This window comes from Pararge aegeria, chromosome 20 (assembly GCF_905163445.1).
Source record: "Pararge aegeria chromosome 20, ilParAegt1.1, whole genome shotgun sequence".
NCBI lineage: Eukaryota > Metazoa > Arthropoda > Insecta > Lepidoptera > Nymphalidae > Pararge > Pararge aegeria.
The window spans coordinates 7059893-7077493 of NC_053199.1; the positions used below are offsets into that span (position 1 = coordinate 7059893).

At 35.4% G+C, this 17601-nt stretch overlaps 1 protein-coding gene across 3 annotated transcripts in view; it reads right to left on the reverse strand.

The window, feature by feature from the left end:
• Positions 1 to 16219, reverse strand: part of LOC120632836 (dynein heavy chain, cytoplasmic) — a 74344-nt gene extending 58125 nt beyond the window's left edge. For 2 of the 3 annotated variants that reach the window (XM_039902866.1, XM_039902868.1), the window contains exons 1-17: positions 15899 to 16219; positions 14277 to 14347; positions 13413 to 13615; positions 12301 to 12438; positions 11645 to 11762; positions 11313 to 11426; positions 10814 to 10986; positions 10148 to 10268; positions 8896 to 9017; positions 7690 to 7831; positions 5081 to 5188; positions 4245 to 4350; positions 3621 to 3820; positions 2039 to 2174; positions 1310 to 1416; positions 886 to 1049; positions 403 to 508 (exon numbers count right to left, since the gene is read on the reverse strand). In XM_039902866.1, coding sequence (XP_039758800.1) covers positions 403 to 508; positions 886 to 1049; positions 1310 to 1416; positions 2039 to 2174; positions 3621 to 3820; positions 4245 to 4350; positions 5081 to 5188; positions 7690 to 7831; positions 8896 to 9017; positions 10148 to 10268; positions 10814 to 10986; positions 11313 to 11426; positions 11645 to 11762; positions 12301 to 12438; positions 13413 to 13615; positions 14277 to 14347; positions 15899 to 16139 — 2370 coding nt within the window. In that variant the 5' untranslated portion in view covers positions 16140 to 16219. The remainder of the gene's footprint in view (positions 1 to 402; positions 509 to 885; positions 1050 to 1309; positions 1417 to 2038; positions 2175 to 3620; positions 3821 to 4244; positions 4351 to 5080; positions 5189 to 7689; positions 7832 to 8895; positions 9018 to 10147; positions 10269 to 10813; positions 10987 to 11312; positions 11427 to 11644; positions 11763 to 12300; positions 12439 to 13412; positions 13616 to 14276; positions 14348 to 15898) is intronic. The other variant, XM_039902867.1, reaches the window with a different exon arrangement.
• Between the last annotated feature and the right edge of the window lie 1382 nt (positions 16220 to 17601).

Here is a 17601-nt window from a genome sequence, read left to right on the forward strand (position 1 = left end):
AAACACAGATTATAATTATAGAACGCGTCATCAAAATAGAGCGGACAGAAGTAAGTCATAAACTGAAAATAGTTTTGTTTTGTTTAATAATTCATTATTAGGTATCTCACAACAGGCTTGCGACTGCCGTAAATATCGCGATCTTTGCTTTCAAACGTAATTCTTGCACACAGTAAAAATACAAAAGTGACGTTAGACAGCAAGAATCGCTAGATTTACTCACTTTACTTTATTCGTAAACACCCTGCCTGAAGTTCGGCTCATCGGCTCAGCTATATAGCATAAGATAATATGTGCGTTGTCAATGATTAATTTAATAATTTCAGAGAACAATACCCGGCAAGCCCTGACCCTGATAAGTCTAGATGGACCTTAATAAAATTAGAATATTTTAGTACGTACCTTTTCCAGCGTGCGTTCGTAAGTGCGGACGCTTTCAATAAGAGAGATGGCGAAGGGATACAGTTGATTTGCCTGGTGTGCTTTGTTGACGATCGCAAGAGGCACCCTAAAATAGAAAATGGATCAACATTTCGTATAAAAAAAACCTTTTTTCATATTTTAAAATGTAACGTAGAATAAAATGATTTTAAATTATGAATTAGCTCTAAAATATTATAAATTTTTTCACACCTTTAGGAACAGGCATGCATGTTTCCTCACGACGTTTTCCTTCACCGTGAAAAAGTTATAGGTGCCAGGGATCGAACTCTGTCTCCCCCTAAAAAGTGGCTAAATCTTTCCTACCAGGCTATTATCGCTTCAAAATCACTCAATAATTAAGGAAGTAATCAACTTACAGATCCCGTAACAAATTTATGTTTGTAAACGTTCTCTGTGAGCGTTAAAAGAATGAGACTTAACTGATATTTCAATATCTCATACCTGAATCCTAAGTTCTTTAGGTTCCGTACTTCTTTATACAGTGTGATGATCTCCGGTAAAAAGTTGACTTTCAGTTTGAGTACAGTCCCTGTTTTGCTGGAACGAGCACGTACGGATTCTATTGCGAAAATACGTCCTGATACACCCAAGTTACGTTGCTGCACCTTAAAGATTAAATACAAGTATTTTACCTTTTATACAGTAATATGTATATATAGTGCTGTGTGGTGACGGGAAATCCCCTTTCCGCGGGTGTCGTACGAGGCGACTAAGGTAATATAACGGTTCGTCATGCGCGGCAATTATAGACAAACTCATCCATTAGAAGAGGCCTTTAGTCCAACAGTGTAATGTTACAGAAAATGATAATGATGAATACATCGCTTCTTCTTTTGTTGCTTTTTATTAAAATTGATAAACTTACCTTGCGAGCCCAGTCATCGAACACTTCTTGAGTGTTTAGTTTTTGGCGAAAGCTATCACCATCAGCCTTCAGTTTTTGACCTTCAATATGGTTTTCCCATCCTTTGCCTATTAACAAAAACAAGTTTCTGTTGTTATTAATTTAGAAAAAAATTAAATACATCAACTGCAAGAATACACAATCGTTAAAAAAATCGATGAACACCCTAAAACGACTACGAAGTTTTAAGCAATTTGTTAAAACACATTTCATAAACCGTGGTTACTATACGAATGATGAATTACTTAACTACCAGCCGGCTTGGAAGCAGGCTCCGTTCTCATCCCTCGCAAAATTTTAAACATTGAAAATGATGTTGAAAACCCGCTCTTCTCGGTCGAATCTACCTTTTGAACCGGTGGTAGAGTCACTACAAACAGACTGACTTGACGTTTCAAAGGTGCTTACCTATTGGCCTACTTAAAGTGAATGATTTTCGTTTTTTTTTTAATTTTGAAGGATCATCCTTCATTATATCATATATGATTCACTGTTCCAGTGATAATATTCAATCGATAGAAATATGTAAATATGTAATAGAAAAAAAAAAAATTATGTAAAAAATTTAATAAAATAGTTCCTTAAGCACAAAATGTAGCTATTTTAAAACTGCATTAGTTATTTACACTAAGTCAAAGTCAAAGCAACAAAAGATATAAAGGAAGGTTGTGGTGTACATAACATCCTTACCAAGAACATCTTCAACGCGTTTCAAATAAGCGGTTAGTTGGTGGTCAATTTGTTTCGCCCAAATTATGGAACCGGCGACTGGAGGTAGATCGCGTACTAACGAGAGACGACTGCACTTTGATTGGGGGTACTGGACCTATGTTGAAATGGAAAAATTATGTTAGAATACAGTCATCATTATCACCATCATCATCAACCAATTACCGGTCCACTACAGGACTTGGGTCGCCTTTCAGAATGAGAAGGGTTTAGGCCGTAGTTTACCACGCTGGTCAATCGCTGGCACGGATTGGTAGATGTCCCACGCCGTTGAGAACATTTTGGAGAACTCTTAGACATATAGGTTTCCTGACGATGTTTTCCTTCACCGTTTAAGGAAGTAATAGTTTAATTGCTTGAATAACTCCGGAAAGTCAGTGGTACGTGCTGGAGTTCTAGCTCATAACTAAAAGTAAGCAGAAGCCTCACCCACTAGTCTATCACCGCTTATGAATACATTATTATAACTGTAATGAGATTACTATATAATACAGTCCCCCCACGGCTAGCATTGGTAAGAGATATTTTCTCTGCAGGGAAGGAACAAAATCTTTATCTTTACCCAGTGTTTGGTGCACGGGTGGAAACAATATACAAATTAATATATATGTAATATCAATCATCTAACGGGGGTAAAATTCTCATTTTCCCTGTTGCTATGCTTTGTCAAATGGACGAGTAATTTTAATCCCTTGTCAGTGGATCTAGGGTAAACATTTTTGTCACCTGCTTATGTTAGCAGTGCTAGTAAGCTGGTTTACAGCTTAAGAGCTGTAATGCCATTATTTATCACGTTAGACTGCACTCTATGTTATTTGTACACTCTCATTCTCTTTGAGTGTGAGCACTCTATTTTTGTGTATTCTAAAAACTCAACAGTGTGTACAATTTTGTACTGATTGATTGATAAGGTAATTTTGGACCTACCAATGCATAAGTTTAAAGAATGTGTTAAAACACATTTATTACAGCGCGGTTATTATACAATTGATGAATTTCTTAATGACAAGGTTGCTTGGAAGCATCTTGGAAGCTCTGCTTTCATCTCTCACAACATAGAAAAATGAATTTTAAAATGTAAAATGTAAATTGTTGATATTGGAAAAGAGCAACTGCTGAGTTTCTTGCTGGCTTCTTCTCGGTAGAATCTGCCTTCCGAACCAGTGGTAGAGTCACCACACACAGACAGACTTGACGTTTCAAAAGTCTACTTGAAATAAATGAATTTTGAATTTGGAATGATTTAGTTCGAAAGTGACGGCCTTAGCAGAAGGCCCATACTTTGGTTAATGGAAAACCGCGTATAAACAGGGCAATTCATGCAGGACATGCAATGAGCACGTCATAAAATGTGAAGCCCCGTGTCCATCAACCCTCATGTGGCTGTAATTGCACCTTTAACCCAAAGAAGATTGGAACACAGCAAACCTACTCAGCGGCAGAAAACACATGGCGTTAAACTTCTCCGGACGAGCTTTGCCGCAAAAAGCTTTACTACAAAATTGTAATAAAGTCATTTATTGTCGACTGTATAGAAAGTTACCTTAAACTTTTCATGCAGGGCTTCGATGTCGTCCTTCACTCGCTGGATGAGTTGTGTCTGGTATTCGCGGATGGCGCCGCGGATGTGCGGGCGAACGAACAGGGCGTTGAAACGCGAGAAAATGCGGAACATCTCATTCGCGTTCTTGGCTGTTCCGAGCTGGTCGCGGAGGTGAGCCGTGATGCGAGTTTCAACACGATCTGACGGCAAATAGTTCAAAGTCAAAATATTTTAGAATATTTTGTTTTTAGTTCGAAATTATTTAAAAACAATTTGACACTAAAAAAACCGACTTTGTATTTTCTTCAAATAATTACTTAGTGTAGATATTAAACTCATACAAAGTTTAATCTCTTTCATATAGCAGCGAGGAAAGTACCTAGTAATTTTCTACATTTAACTTGGGACTGGCTTAAAAATATTGTAGAAATTACTTATTTTTTTTGTCGCTTTTTCTTCGTCCAACATTTTTTCCAAGCTTCTTATTCCTGGAGGAGTCCTATGTAGATACGGATATAGAATACTTTGCACCTAGGGAAAACTAACGGTTCCAAGGGGTCTTTAAAAAATCTAACGTATTGTAAGCAATATCTTAGGCAACCACTAGTTATATGTAATGCATACCAATTCTATCTTCATAGCGTCGCACGGCCGCTTCCCATGCGTCACATCCTTCACGCGAGATGTCCAAGCAGTCTACTTCTTTCACATTCTCATACGCCAAGTTCACCTGTAAGTAGTGAAAAAAAGTTGAATCAAAAAGTTACTATGCGTTTAAAGAACAGGTTTATCATAACAACTGATTACCGGCCCAATTCTGGGCTCCTCTTACAATGCGAATGGGTTAAGGCCGTAGTCTACCACGCTGGTCCAGTTCGAATTGATGGCTCTATATATATATATATATATGGTTACATAAGTTTCAATAAATTTTCAAATCAAATTCAGCATTCTCATCATATCAACCTATTAACGGCCCACTACAAGGCACAATGAGAAGTCTCCTCCCACAAAGAGAATGGGTTCGAATCAAATTAAAATTTCACCAAAAACCTTAAATGAACACTTAGAGGCTAATAATAATAAGAATAGGTTTGCTAACATTGCATTTTACGGCAGGCTTATCAAGAAAAATAAGATTAGATTTAACAATGGAAAACTTGGTTTATCGCACTTTAATTTTTTTTTAAATTTAATGTTACAATTTAACCAGAGAGTTTTTTTAAACTTTATCCATACTAATATTAGCAACCAATTGACCTGATTTTGGCATAGAGTTAGTTGAAAGGACAGAAAGTAACATAAGCAATTATTTATCCCAGGAAAACAAACTGTTCCCACGGAATTTGTGAGAACCCCTGATAAAAGTGGACGGCAACAACTAGTTTATTAATAATTCCTAAAATAAAACTTATATATACTTATAAAATGTAAGTCTATTATAGAGATTTTGTGGTTACCTCAGCGATGGCATTAGCATCTGCAGCGTCCATGGTGAGGGAGTGTGGCTGAGCCGGTTCACCCGATGCACCAGTTTCTGTGGCAGCGGCGGCGCGGGGACGCAAAACCTAAGGAAATGCATAGCGGTTGAACACAATAAATAAAAATACATCAATAGCCTACAGTATATTCACTGACTTTAGGAGCAAAATTATTGACATTTCGAAATAAAATAAATACTTGACTTCTTATGTTATCAAATATTTATTATTATTAATAAGCATAAACAAACTTGGATTTTGATGTTTAAAATTTTATTTTAGAATTTAGAATTTTTAATTTTATTTGATTTTTTAACATTATAACCTTATTATAGTCGTAAAAATGTAATAGGCCCGTTTTGACATTTGTGCAAGACCATAGAATGTAACTTGGAACGAAACTGAAAGAAACAAAAAAATAAAAATCAATTACATACAGTGTTTTAAAAAATACGTAAATTTTTTTGGGACGTTATATAATACGAAAGAATATGTCGCGAGTATTCTTTTTGCGCTTACTTCATAGTAGCATGCAATTTATAATTGTTGCGAAACGTTCCGAAAACAGTTACGTTCTCAGTCTTTTTTTTTTTATACTAGAGCTGTAACCATTTTTTTACTGAATATCGAAATTATATATTGTGTAGTTATTTTTACTGCAACGAATGAGCTTGGTTCTCAAAATGGGTTCTAAATAATGAGTCTGAGTTGATGTATCTGACCAAGCGGCACATGACTGAAGCGTCCCCGCGCGCACTGCGCAGTTTTTCGTTCCTCATCTTGTAAAGTTGACTGTGCGCTCGTTTAAGTTTGATATATATTGTTTACTTTTACGTTAACTATGGCTCTTCTATTTCGGACATTAATTTAAACATAGTGATTTGACTCGATTTTTGTGTTTGTTTTTATATAGTACTAACTCTGTTTCAACATGTTGAAAAGTGGACGTATAATCAACAGCCAGTTACGCGTATTGGTTGTGAAGTTAAAGGAATACTTTGAACGAACGAACACTTTACAATACATAATAATATCAATCCAGTACTGATACAAACTTGAATTAATTTATCGTGAGTATCGAGTACAGAGTCTTATGGTTCCATAACTAGTTACGTCGCGATGACAAATGTCAAAACGGGCCTATTATATTTTTACGACTATAATTAGTAGTATTTTTAGATATTTAATTTGTAATTTGTAATGTAATATTTAAAATGTAATTGATGTTGAAATTATTTGTAAACGTTGTGAAAACCTGTAATAAGCTGAACTCACAAATAAATATAGCAGTTTTTTTTGATATCACATTAATTTTAATGACAAAAAAAAATAGAAACTTTTAAACAAAATTTTTATCCAATAATTTATATATGTATTATATATATAGATAGTTAATATATAAGATGACAGCATAACAAGTCCTATTGCTAATGATATACCACAGACACATTTTTTATAAAAACAAACCAAATAACGAACCTCTCAGTCACTCTCTTTTCAGTCGTTTTTTATGTTTGTCAGTAACCTCAGAATTATTTATAAACGGATATCAGAAAATCCTGTATAGTTAGATTTAAAATAAAAATAATGGGAAAATATATACCAATATCTAAACGAGATTGCGTACTTTTATTAATGTACCATAAATAAATATACTACGACAATACACACATCGCCATCCAGCCCCAAAGTAAGCGTAGCTTGTGTTATGGCTACTAAGATGACTGATGAATATTTTTATGAATAGGTTACATACATAAAATACTTATAATATACATATAAACACCCAGACACTCAAATACATTCATGTTCATCACACAAACATTTTCCAGATGTGGGAATCGAACCCACGGCCTTGGACTCAGAAAGCAGGGTCGCTGCCCACTGTGCCAATCGACCGTCAGTAAATTGTGAATGTAAACATATGACACATGAAGTGTACAAGGGAAAGCTTATCTCTATTAGAGATCTCTCAGCTACCCCAGGATGTGAGTAAGATGATTTTATTGTGGTATAGGCCAAATAAACTTTACTACTCTCTCACTTTTATATTCGTACTGTGTGGTGACGGCAGATAAGAATACAGTTGTCACCACCGCTTTTGACCCCTCGGACTAAGGGCATAAAACGGAGAGCCGACAACAGCATCTTCTATGCTACTACTAGCATTTATTGGGATCACTAAGTCGTCTGCCCAGCGTATTTATTATGTGCAAACCCTCCTGTTGGCTTATAGTCCAGCAGTGGACTTTTATAGGCTATACTTGCTATTATTTGTACCTTCAGATAAGTATATTGTAATATGTACAATTAAGTAGGTTTTATATATTCTTTCAAAAACCTATAATTAAAATCTTATTTTATCGCAGGTGCACTCTCTATTCCCTCACCCCCATAGTTCGAAGAACCGGCAGATCCGAGTTATTCACCGCCAATTTCTGAATTCCGGGCTGGTATTAAGAATTTCTTGATAGAAAAACCCAAACTATTCATTAGTCAAGCCCGGGATCGAACCCAAGACCTCGTGATCTGCAGTTGAACATGCTAACTACTAGACCAACGAGGCGGTAAAAATTAAAATTGTTTACCCTCAGCATGACCGTTCGCAGTTGTTCGTGGTGTCTGCGGAAACGACGCATGTGTTCCATGCGTGCTTGCAACCGTTTGTGTGATGGTGAAACTCGCCATACCATCTTGAGATGCTCATCGCGTTTCTTCTTCACTATATCTCTGTTAAATAAATGTATAAGCTATAGAATGAATGAATACTAAAACTATTAAATTAATAATATAAAAAATTATTACACACCAAATAATAAAACACTAGCTTTCCCGGCGAGCTTCGTACCGCGGGTAATTTTTTTTTTTTGATGAATGTTGTTTTGGATTCCTCTAGACCGGAGTAGGATAATAAGTATCCTACTCCGGTCTAGAGGAATCTAAAACATCAAATATCATACAAATTGGTCCAGCCGTTCTTGAGTTATAAATGGTGTAACTAACACAACTTTCTTTTATATCTTTATATATATATTTCTTGTGTGCGTGTGTATGTCACTGAACTCCTCCGAAACGGCTGGACCGATTTGAATGAATTTGTCGGTATGCGTTTGGGTGGCACCCTGGATGGTTTAGATTCACAAATCAGCCCGACAGATGGCGCTGGGGTCCGCTAGTATATAGATAATACATAAACATGTTATAAACTAAACTAGGGTGTAATGGCGGCCTTATCACTAATAGTTCTTCCAGACAACCATAAAGTAGAACAATAGTTTTTGGTGTACAAATTAAAAGAAACATAACACGTACAATAAACTTACATAAAAATACTATAAGATACACACAATTTTACAAAATATTTAATATATAATTACACAGTTAATACAATTAGTTTGTGTAATTTTATAATTAAACAAATATGTTTTATTTTGTTTTTTTGTTTCTGCATAAATTTTTGTAATTATGTAATTACACAAATCTAATATTTAATCAATAAAACTTGTAACACAGTTAAGGAAGAATTTAATAGTTTGGATAAAATGGCAAAGGCAATTAGAGATATGCAAAGGGCCGACATCTACAGCAAAAGCCCTTATGAGACGTCCTTGAAATAGTCTTTAGATGCCACCAAGGTTTAATTGGAATAGTTCAGCTTTAAAAGTAATTATTGTATTGTATTATTTATTGGCAAAAAAGTAAAAAACATACTGGCCAAATTTAGAAAAAGAAAATTTTTTATGGTTGAAAACAGTATATAGCCAGAAAAAACCTTCATATAGTTTTGTATTTACCTTAAAAGACCTTGTAGTTTCTCATACTCATCATCCCAACAAGAGAATACTTCGAAGCATTGGGTCATAACGCGTTCGAAGTCTTCAAATGGAATATGCATCAGTCGACGTGTTCCCAGTACCTTGAGGTGAAATATTTTATGTTTATTCACTTGACTTAAGATTATAACCATTATTTTCTATTCGTATTTTGCTTTGGCGAGTTAACACTACCAACAAGTCTAGCCGTGCCGCCAAGCGATTTAGTATTCCGGTACGATACCGTATAGAAACCGATTCGGGTTCATCCTTTAATATAACTGCCATACTTCTAACAGGTTAGCGCACTATCTTAGACTGCATCATCACTTACGACCAGTACGGCTAGGAAATATTTTTCTTCCCAGGGAAAGGACAACATTTTATATTCTCCCACAGCTTTATCAACTTTCAGAGCATTGGCGCACATGTGGAAATAATATCCGAACAATATACGCGTAATCATAAGCGTTCATAGCCCAGGTAGGACTTCGACTGCACATTCGGGGCGCCGAGTTCAAATCTCAGCACGCACCTCTTACTTTTCTAAGTTCATCACTATCACCTTCTTCAACGGTGAAGGAAAACATCGTGAGGAAACCTGCATGTTATCTAATGTGGACTCCAACATTCCGCGCTGGGACAGCTGGGGGACTATGGCTTTAAACCCCTTCTTACTGTGGGAAGAGACCCGTGCCCTGTAGTGGGCCGGTAATGGGTTGATATTATGATGAAGATGAATAATAAACGGGGATAAACTTCTCTCATTCCCTGTTGCCGTGCTTTAGCAGGTGGACACGTTAATAAGGGGCTAAAATTTTTGTCTCCGGCCTATCCTAGTATAACGTGTGAGATTGAAGTCAAGAGCTATTTGTTGTGGAGTAGAATCAAAAAAACTCAGATGGACGTCCGACGCTGGAGATCGTCGTCGTCATCTATTGTAAGGATTTCCACAGAACATGGTCTCTCCGCAACGCCACTTTAGCTATAGGTTGTTCAACTAGAGGGGATTATCCTACTTTTGCGAGTCGCTAGTCGCTACTCAATGACCTTGGGACCCCGGAAGTCCATCGGCCATCTAAGCTTTGTCCCGCCTATATTATCTAATATAACATTATGATAGCATTAACAGAAATACATACTGTGTTTGGTAAAGGAAAAAAACTTGCAGAACAAAATATTTTTTTTAGGAACTTTAAGTGAAACATTTCTAAAGTAATTATAAAACATTTACCTTCAATAGCTGTTGACCCAAATCTCGAGAGATAGCTTCAACAAGTCTTAGACCACGCTGAATAGGATATTTGGTAGAACGAATTTTACGCAGATGCGAGAAGATTTGTTGAACAGCAAGCCTAGAACAATTTATTTCTCGTGAATACAGTGTCATGTTTGAATATAGAAAATATGGAATTTTATTTTATTGTGGCAGAATTTCTAAGTCAGAGGTTTTGACTAAAATTGTCACTACAGTCACTACAGTTTGGTTTAGAAAAGGATGTAAATTGCTTAATACTTTTACATAATAATCTTGCTAAACACAATAAAAATTAACATATTTAGTATTTATACCGATCATCATTAACCACTATGTACTGTGAAATTGAGCTTTACGATTTTTGTATGGTTAAAATAAAAATTTCATCTAATTAAATCATAGTCCAAGAATATACAATATACATAGCCTATAAAACCATATTATGTAATTTCTTCTAAAAAAAAAAAAAAAAAGCTTGCAGAAGTTCTTGTATAATACTGACTCTTGTTTACACAAATGGGAATATTTGTCTATTTGTAGGTTTAATGAACAAAACCGTGGGGATAAATGCCATGTGAACCTAGACTGCTAAACACAGAAAAAAAGACAAAAAAAAATGTGAATACATTCATAATTTTTTACCTAATTCTTTCAAGTTCAGTTGCGCTAAGCAAGTCATTGATGGGGAAGTCTTTCATGAGTGGATTGTAGTCGGAGACTGTTGCAAGAGCTTGTTTGAGTCCAGTGTCAGTGTCGAACGATACGATGGGATGGAATCTCTTGCCGTACTTGAGAATATCCAGTGTTAATGCAACCTGAAATATAAAAGAGACGTGTTTAAAATACTCTTCTTATCTCACACTAAGAGGGGTTGGCACAATTTATCTCCTTCTTTCACTAACTTATATTATCTGTCACCGACCATCTACTCTTTTTAAACACATATCCTCAATCCATCTCTTCGCTGGTCTGCCTCCTACCTCTTTGCTCTTCTACATACATTTTTAACAGTCTTAGGCTTCTTCAGTATGTCTTGCATATGATTTTTGATTCAACATAATATATAGAATAAAATATAATTATAAAAACGTATGTAAGTTAAAACATATAAGTATTTAAAATGAATCTAAAATATATGTACCTCAATACTTTCCCTCTTCTCCTGGATGCGATGAAGTGCTCTTTCAAGGTTGAGCCAAAATGAAATCTCTTGTAGGGCTGTACCATTGGAAGGATCTCTGTCTAATTTTGTAACCTAAAAATAAAGTATTTATTTAATCAAAACTACGCAAGTTAAGTGAATTCAGATATTACATGTTTATGTATGTATATATTTAATGAGGTTACACCCGCCATTGCCAGATGTCTGTCCTATGACCAAGTGTCCCAGCCTTAATGTTTATGTAATATTGAGTTATTTTAATGTCATATTATGTATTTTGTTAGATTCCTTACATTATAAATAATACATACCTTTTGAATTTCCTTCGTCCAACGATTAACACCATTTTGGAGTTGGTTTAGAAAGGTGGAATCTTCCACTTTATCGCCAAAATCTGCCACGCGAGGTTTGCGCCCTTCATCAGCCGCCCTAAATTAAATTGAGTGAACAAATTAATTTATATTAATATTACTCATTTATTATAAACTTTTGCTGCAACTAGGTAGATGACATTATTAATTGCGTATTGATATGAAAGCAAAGGCACATATAACCGCCTAAGCTTAACCTAAGGTAATCTAAATATTGTGACCTACATAATCATAACTCAACCATATAATCAAAGGGCTAAATAATATCGCTAAATGTTTTGTTTGTCCATATTAATAAACAACAGGCACAAATATAGAAACGTCTTCTCTGCTAGTCCGCATTTGAGGCGTAGGTTTTAAGCCTTATATGCCTGTTATTACACCGGCACACCCGCCCTTCAGATCGGCAGGGTGATTACGTATCTCACGACAGGCTTGCGACAGGCGTAAATCTGGCAATCTTTGAATGAAACGTAAACATAATTAGCCACTGATTTGAATTATTCCCATGTACTCGTAGTTATATTTAAGTAATCAATTTATTTCCAATCCTAAACTTTATAATTTATAGATCCACACACATTCTATATTTATACCTTTTAATAACAGCAGCAACTAAAGGGTGAACTGGAAGTGTTATTTCAGGGATATCAATATTCTGTTGCAAATGTAGCAAACCCATTTCTAACTCAGCGATCTTCTTTTCTACAGATGGTGCCATCTTGTCTCCATCCCTGAGAATTAAACAGTTTTTTTTTAAATATTATTATACTATGGCCTTATTAATATCATAATGACGCCTATTTTATATTAAGGCATAATGTTTTCATTCTGAATAATTGGCAAAGCCAATAGTGTACATTTTTATGACTCCCGTGGTGAAAGATTGTTTCATTTTAAAATTATTTGCCCGCTTGACAAGATCACTGCCAAGTGCCAGTTACCAACTGAATAATGTTTATTCCCGATGGCAATTTGTTTCTGTTTATGTTAACAACAGTGCAGTGGCGTGCACAAAGTTTTTTTAGCAGTGTAGGCAAAATTCTGATAGCATTAAATATAGAAACCCTTGTAATATAAAATATTTAGGGTAGGCAGTGCTTTTGTACATGTATGTAGTAGTGCAAGCCACTACTACAGTGAGGTACTAGAAGACACATTGGTCTGTCTCTTATTCACATCTCACAATACAATGGCTTGTGCTTCAGTGAACCAGTTACTGGGCAAACATCCTGTGCATACCACTAGAAACTGTAGTGGATTAAAAGTTTTATCCATTCCTCTTATGACTGTAAGAGAGGAGACAGTGGAGCATAAGAAATCAATTAGAATGATGTACATGATAATATTTTTATGCTGCATCAGTGTTATTCACATAATCATCACTTCAACCGATTGACATACACTGGGATTTGGAACTCCCTACAAAGGACGCATGTCCAGCTGGACATGGTCCTTTGTAGGGTGTTCCAAAATCCACGGTCCTGGGTTGCTTGTTTCCAGCGAGTACCAGCAACTTGTTTGATGTTGTCTCGCCACCTTGCTGGGGGCTGACCAATGTAGTGTTTACCAGTGAAAGGTAACCATTTCTTGGGACAACAACGCCCATTTGTTCTCCAAGCTATGTGCTGCTATATAGGCTATATTAATGCATATAGGCTAATAACTCTTACAGTTTACTTTCTTAAAATATAGTATGAAGTCTAACCTGTCAGCTCTGCCACTCTCCTTGACATAGCTCTTAAAGAATGGCGCCATGGTTTTGCTGATGAATGCATGGAGGGTCTCATAGGGAGAGCCGTCAGAAAGATTGATAAGACGTAGTTGGCTGTGTATTGACTTGTCAGCTTCGATGACTTGACCACGCTTGATACAGACAAGTGCTGCAACATGCGGCGATGTGAAATGTACCTAAGAACGATTTACAACGTTTATTAAACTTGACTTGAATATAAACTATATTGTAATAACTAAATTCTTTATTCATGTAGGCCTTATGAAGCATTCATACATATATGTTTACATAATTGTGAAGTGATGGTCATAACTATGTTCACCAACTTAAACCTAAAGCTACAAGGGTTTCAACCACACCCTGTTGTAAGACAAGGTCACATCAAACTTAGCCTGGTATTTTTTTTTTTTATATATAATAAATATTTAGCTATGAAGTGAGAGCAATTCATATAAAAGCTTTATGATTTAAGAGTGAATTAAGTAATTTGTTATAAAATCAATCAATTTCCCTCAAATTAATTACCAATTTTTTGTAGCCTAGTAAACTACCCAATATGTTTATGTTTATCTACATTCCTTGAAAAAGTTCTGCGCTTACTGGAGAATATCTAATATTTATTATGTTGATGTACTAAAGCATCAGATTCTATGGTTTGATCCACTGAAGCTGGAAAGCTTTAGGCTTAACTAGCATAACACAAAAGTACATACAAACAACATTTAAAGTAAAGGATAGGAGACCTTAAATTTTCAGATTCTGTTGATCCAAATGATCGGGTAAATGCACCATGAAGTTTGGACTTTTTGCAACAAAATGCAATTTAAAGTTACATACCTCATTGCTAATTTGGTATGAGACAGCTTCCTTTTCTTCTTCACCCTCTGTTGGTTGTTCACTTTCATCTTCTGTTGATTAAGATAATTTTTGTTACTACAGTTAAAATCTGTTATAACGACATCGAAGGGACTACTCATATTTAGTCGTAAAAACCGATAGTTGTAACAACCGGTGACAGGTATTAATAGGAAAGATAATACATATATGTAATACGCGATTTTTCTTCGATATTGATTTGTTTTCTTTTTTGCGACCTGTTACAATTTCCATAGTTAACTCAACAATATGTTTTGGTGCGTCTTGTGTAAAGATAAGTAACAAACTGACTTAAGAGATATGACGAAGTCGGCCTTAAGGCTACGGCATGATGTGCTTTGTTTCTAAGAATTATAAAACACCTTAAACTTTGTTTACTTTTACGATAACAGCCATTGACCATTATACTGTGCCAGATGTTGATACTGTTACCTATTTAAATTGTTTACAATACAGCTGAACCGGTCGTTCTACAGATATAATTTTCCGAAAACATTAACCAAATGTGGTCGCTTAATGCGGTATGTCGTAGTAAACAATGTCGTAAAAACCAATGTTTTCCGATAAGGCGGTCATATAGCATTTAGCCAGGACCTTTGATTTTGGTCAATTTAACCGGTTTGTTGTTCTAAACGATGTCGCCATAAACGGTTTTGACTGTATATTTTAAATCTTCCTACTGACCTACTTTTTAAATCTTAGCATACCAGAAAAATTATGAAAAGTCCAGTAAATAGATTTGACTTAACTTATTCATTGGAGGATGCTCCAGTTTCAGAGTGAAATGTGTGTAGGGGGTACATTACCAAACATCTGGTGTGGAGTATAAAGATTGAAGAAACTATAAATGACACCATACAGATTCTCCTGTTTTTTGTGGAGTATAGCAAATTAAGCTTAATTGTAATAATAAAGTATCATGGAATTCCACAAAGTAATGCCTGCTTTTATCCAATATACGAGAAAAAACTATATTACCCGATAAATGTGCTGTCCAATTGATATATTGTATTATGTAAAATTATTTAATTGAAAAACAAACATAAAAAGTTAAACTTCAATTCCACAGCTCATTTATCAGAAAAAAATTTAAAAAAAAGGCTTATAAATTTGTTTTTGTAGTTATAACAAAGACAAGAAGTTAAGTGTTGGAATATTGAACTAAACCTTTTCCCGTAAATTTAGAGTTTTGTCAGTTACACTAAGTTAACTTGATATTGATGTACTTATAAATTTACAGGATTGATAATAACCATTACTATTTTTTAAGTTTTAAGGAACAAGAATATTATAGTATAATGATTATAATATGAAGTTGTTAGTTAAATTCTCAGCCTCACCATTTTACAAACCAACTATTGGAGTTATGAATATGTAGAATTAAACAATCATTTCCTGAAATACAACTATCTAGTATTGAAAAGTTGTTAAAAAGGAAAGTTAAATGAAAGTAATAACTTTTACCAATGTAAATATATATCTTGTTGAATAATGAGTAATCAGTCGAGGGTAGGCTACACCTAATTTCCATAATGCGTCAATGCAGTAATACATGAAATCGATAAAATTTACAAGATACAAACCTTTCAGTGAAAATCGCTGTACATACAACGACGCAACTTGCGAGTCCGTAATGAATTTCCTAATGCAATCTTGATTTACTTTGTCGTCAAGTGCAGCGTTTAATGCCGGTGGAACGATGTCATCTTCGGGCAAAAGTACCGTTGCAGCTCGACGCAAGTAGTTCGCAAAATCTTGAAAATCGACTACAACTACGTTTTGCGCCTCCGGGGCGTTTTCACTCCCATCAAGGGAGTCCCCCATGGTTTTCTGGGATAATTACAACTTTCTAATGTGACTAATTCCTAATTTAATACGGCGGTGAAGCCACTAGAGACAACGAATCAATGAACGTCGATTTTATTTTTGACAGTGACACAGAGCAGCTGGGACCTGTGACAAATGCTATGTTGTCTATGAACAATTTCCAAATGTTGTCATATTCAAATTCTAATTAAAATCCAATAAACTATGGGCTTATTCTGTAATAGAATAAAAAGTGTTAGTTTTAATTAAAGGAAAAGGATGCAAACTTTGTATTTGATGCAATGTTTCACTAAGATAAGTTAACGGTCAAGATCTGACCACGGTTTGGTCGAATATAAGCATAACACATAAACATAACATTTTTGAGGACCTCCCTGGCGCAGCGGTGAGCGCTGTGGTTTTAAGTTGGAGGTCCCGGGTTTGAGAGAGTTTATTATTTCCGAATTTTCTCTATTCTGGTCTGGAGTAGACTCTTTTCGGCGTCTATGGCTAGTTACCACCCTACCGACATAGACGTGCCGCTAAGTGAATGAATGAATGAATGAATGAATACACTTTTATTGTACACCACATAAACATAACAAATTAAAAGTAAAAATTTAACAAAAGGTATACAATTTGGTGATTTAGCATTCCGGTACGTTGTCGCTTAGAAACCGCTTAGGGGTAGGGGTATGGGTTAAATATAATTGCCATACCTCCTTACAGGTAAGTCGCTTCCATCTTAAGACTGCGACATCAAAAAAAATAAGCAACAAATAAACAGATTTTCTCATTTATGGATTTCGAGAACTAGCTGGGTCCTGAGAGATAGCTGCCTCCTGTGAGAGTGAGACAGTAAACTCTATTATGAGAGAGACAGACATCCCACAAATAACTCGCACTGCAGTCTACCCCGGAGCCTGTGCTCTGGGAAAACAAGTTACATCGACTCCGGTAGCCGTGGTTTAATTTACCCAGGGATTAATTTACCCGTCTTATTTGAACCGGTAAAAATACCATAGACAATCGGATTGCAAAACAAATGATTAGCTTATCATTTCTCGCGGTCGTCTCACATTCCAAAGGAGTTCAGACTTTTGTGCTTTTATGAAGGAACCCGAAATAGTTATTGATTTATGATTATTTGAATAAATTTAATTGAAGTTGTTGTCTGTATGTTTCTGTTGACAGAGCTTATCCTTTCGGGGTTGTATAGCGTAACATAGGGATGAAAAGGGGTTAGCGAATGGAGTTGGTAGGTGGAAGTTTGTAAAGATATAAATTAATTTCAGAAATTGTACACGGAAAAAGTCACGGGAAACCGTTGTTTGAATAATAAAAATAAGGGAACGTTCCTACCTAGTAGTGGAGGCAGATTGTGATGAAAATAAACCTAGCAAAGACTTAGTCTAGTCTTTAAAAAATATCTTATATCCCGACGATAAGTTTTCCCCCTAGGAGTATTTTCAATCAAGTT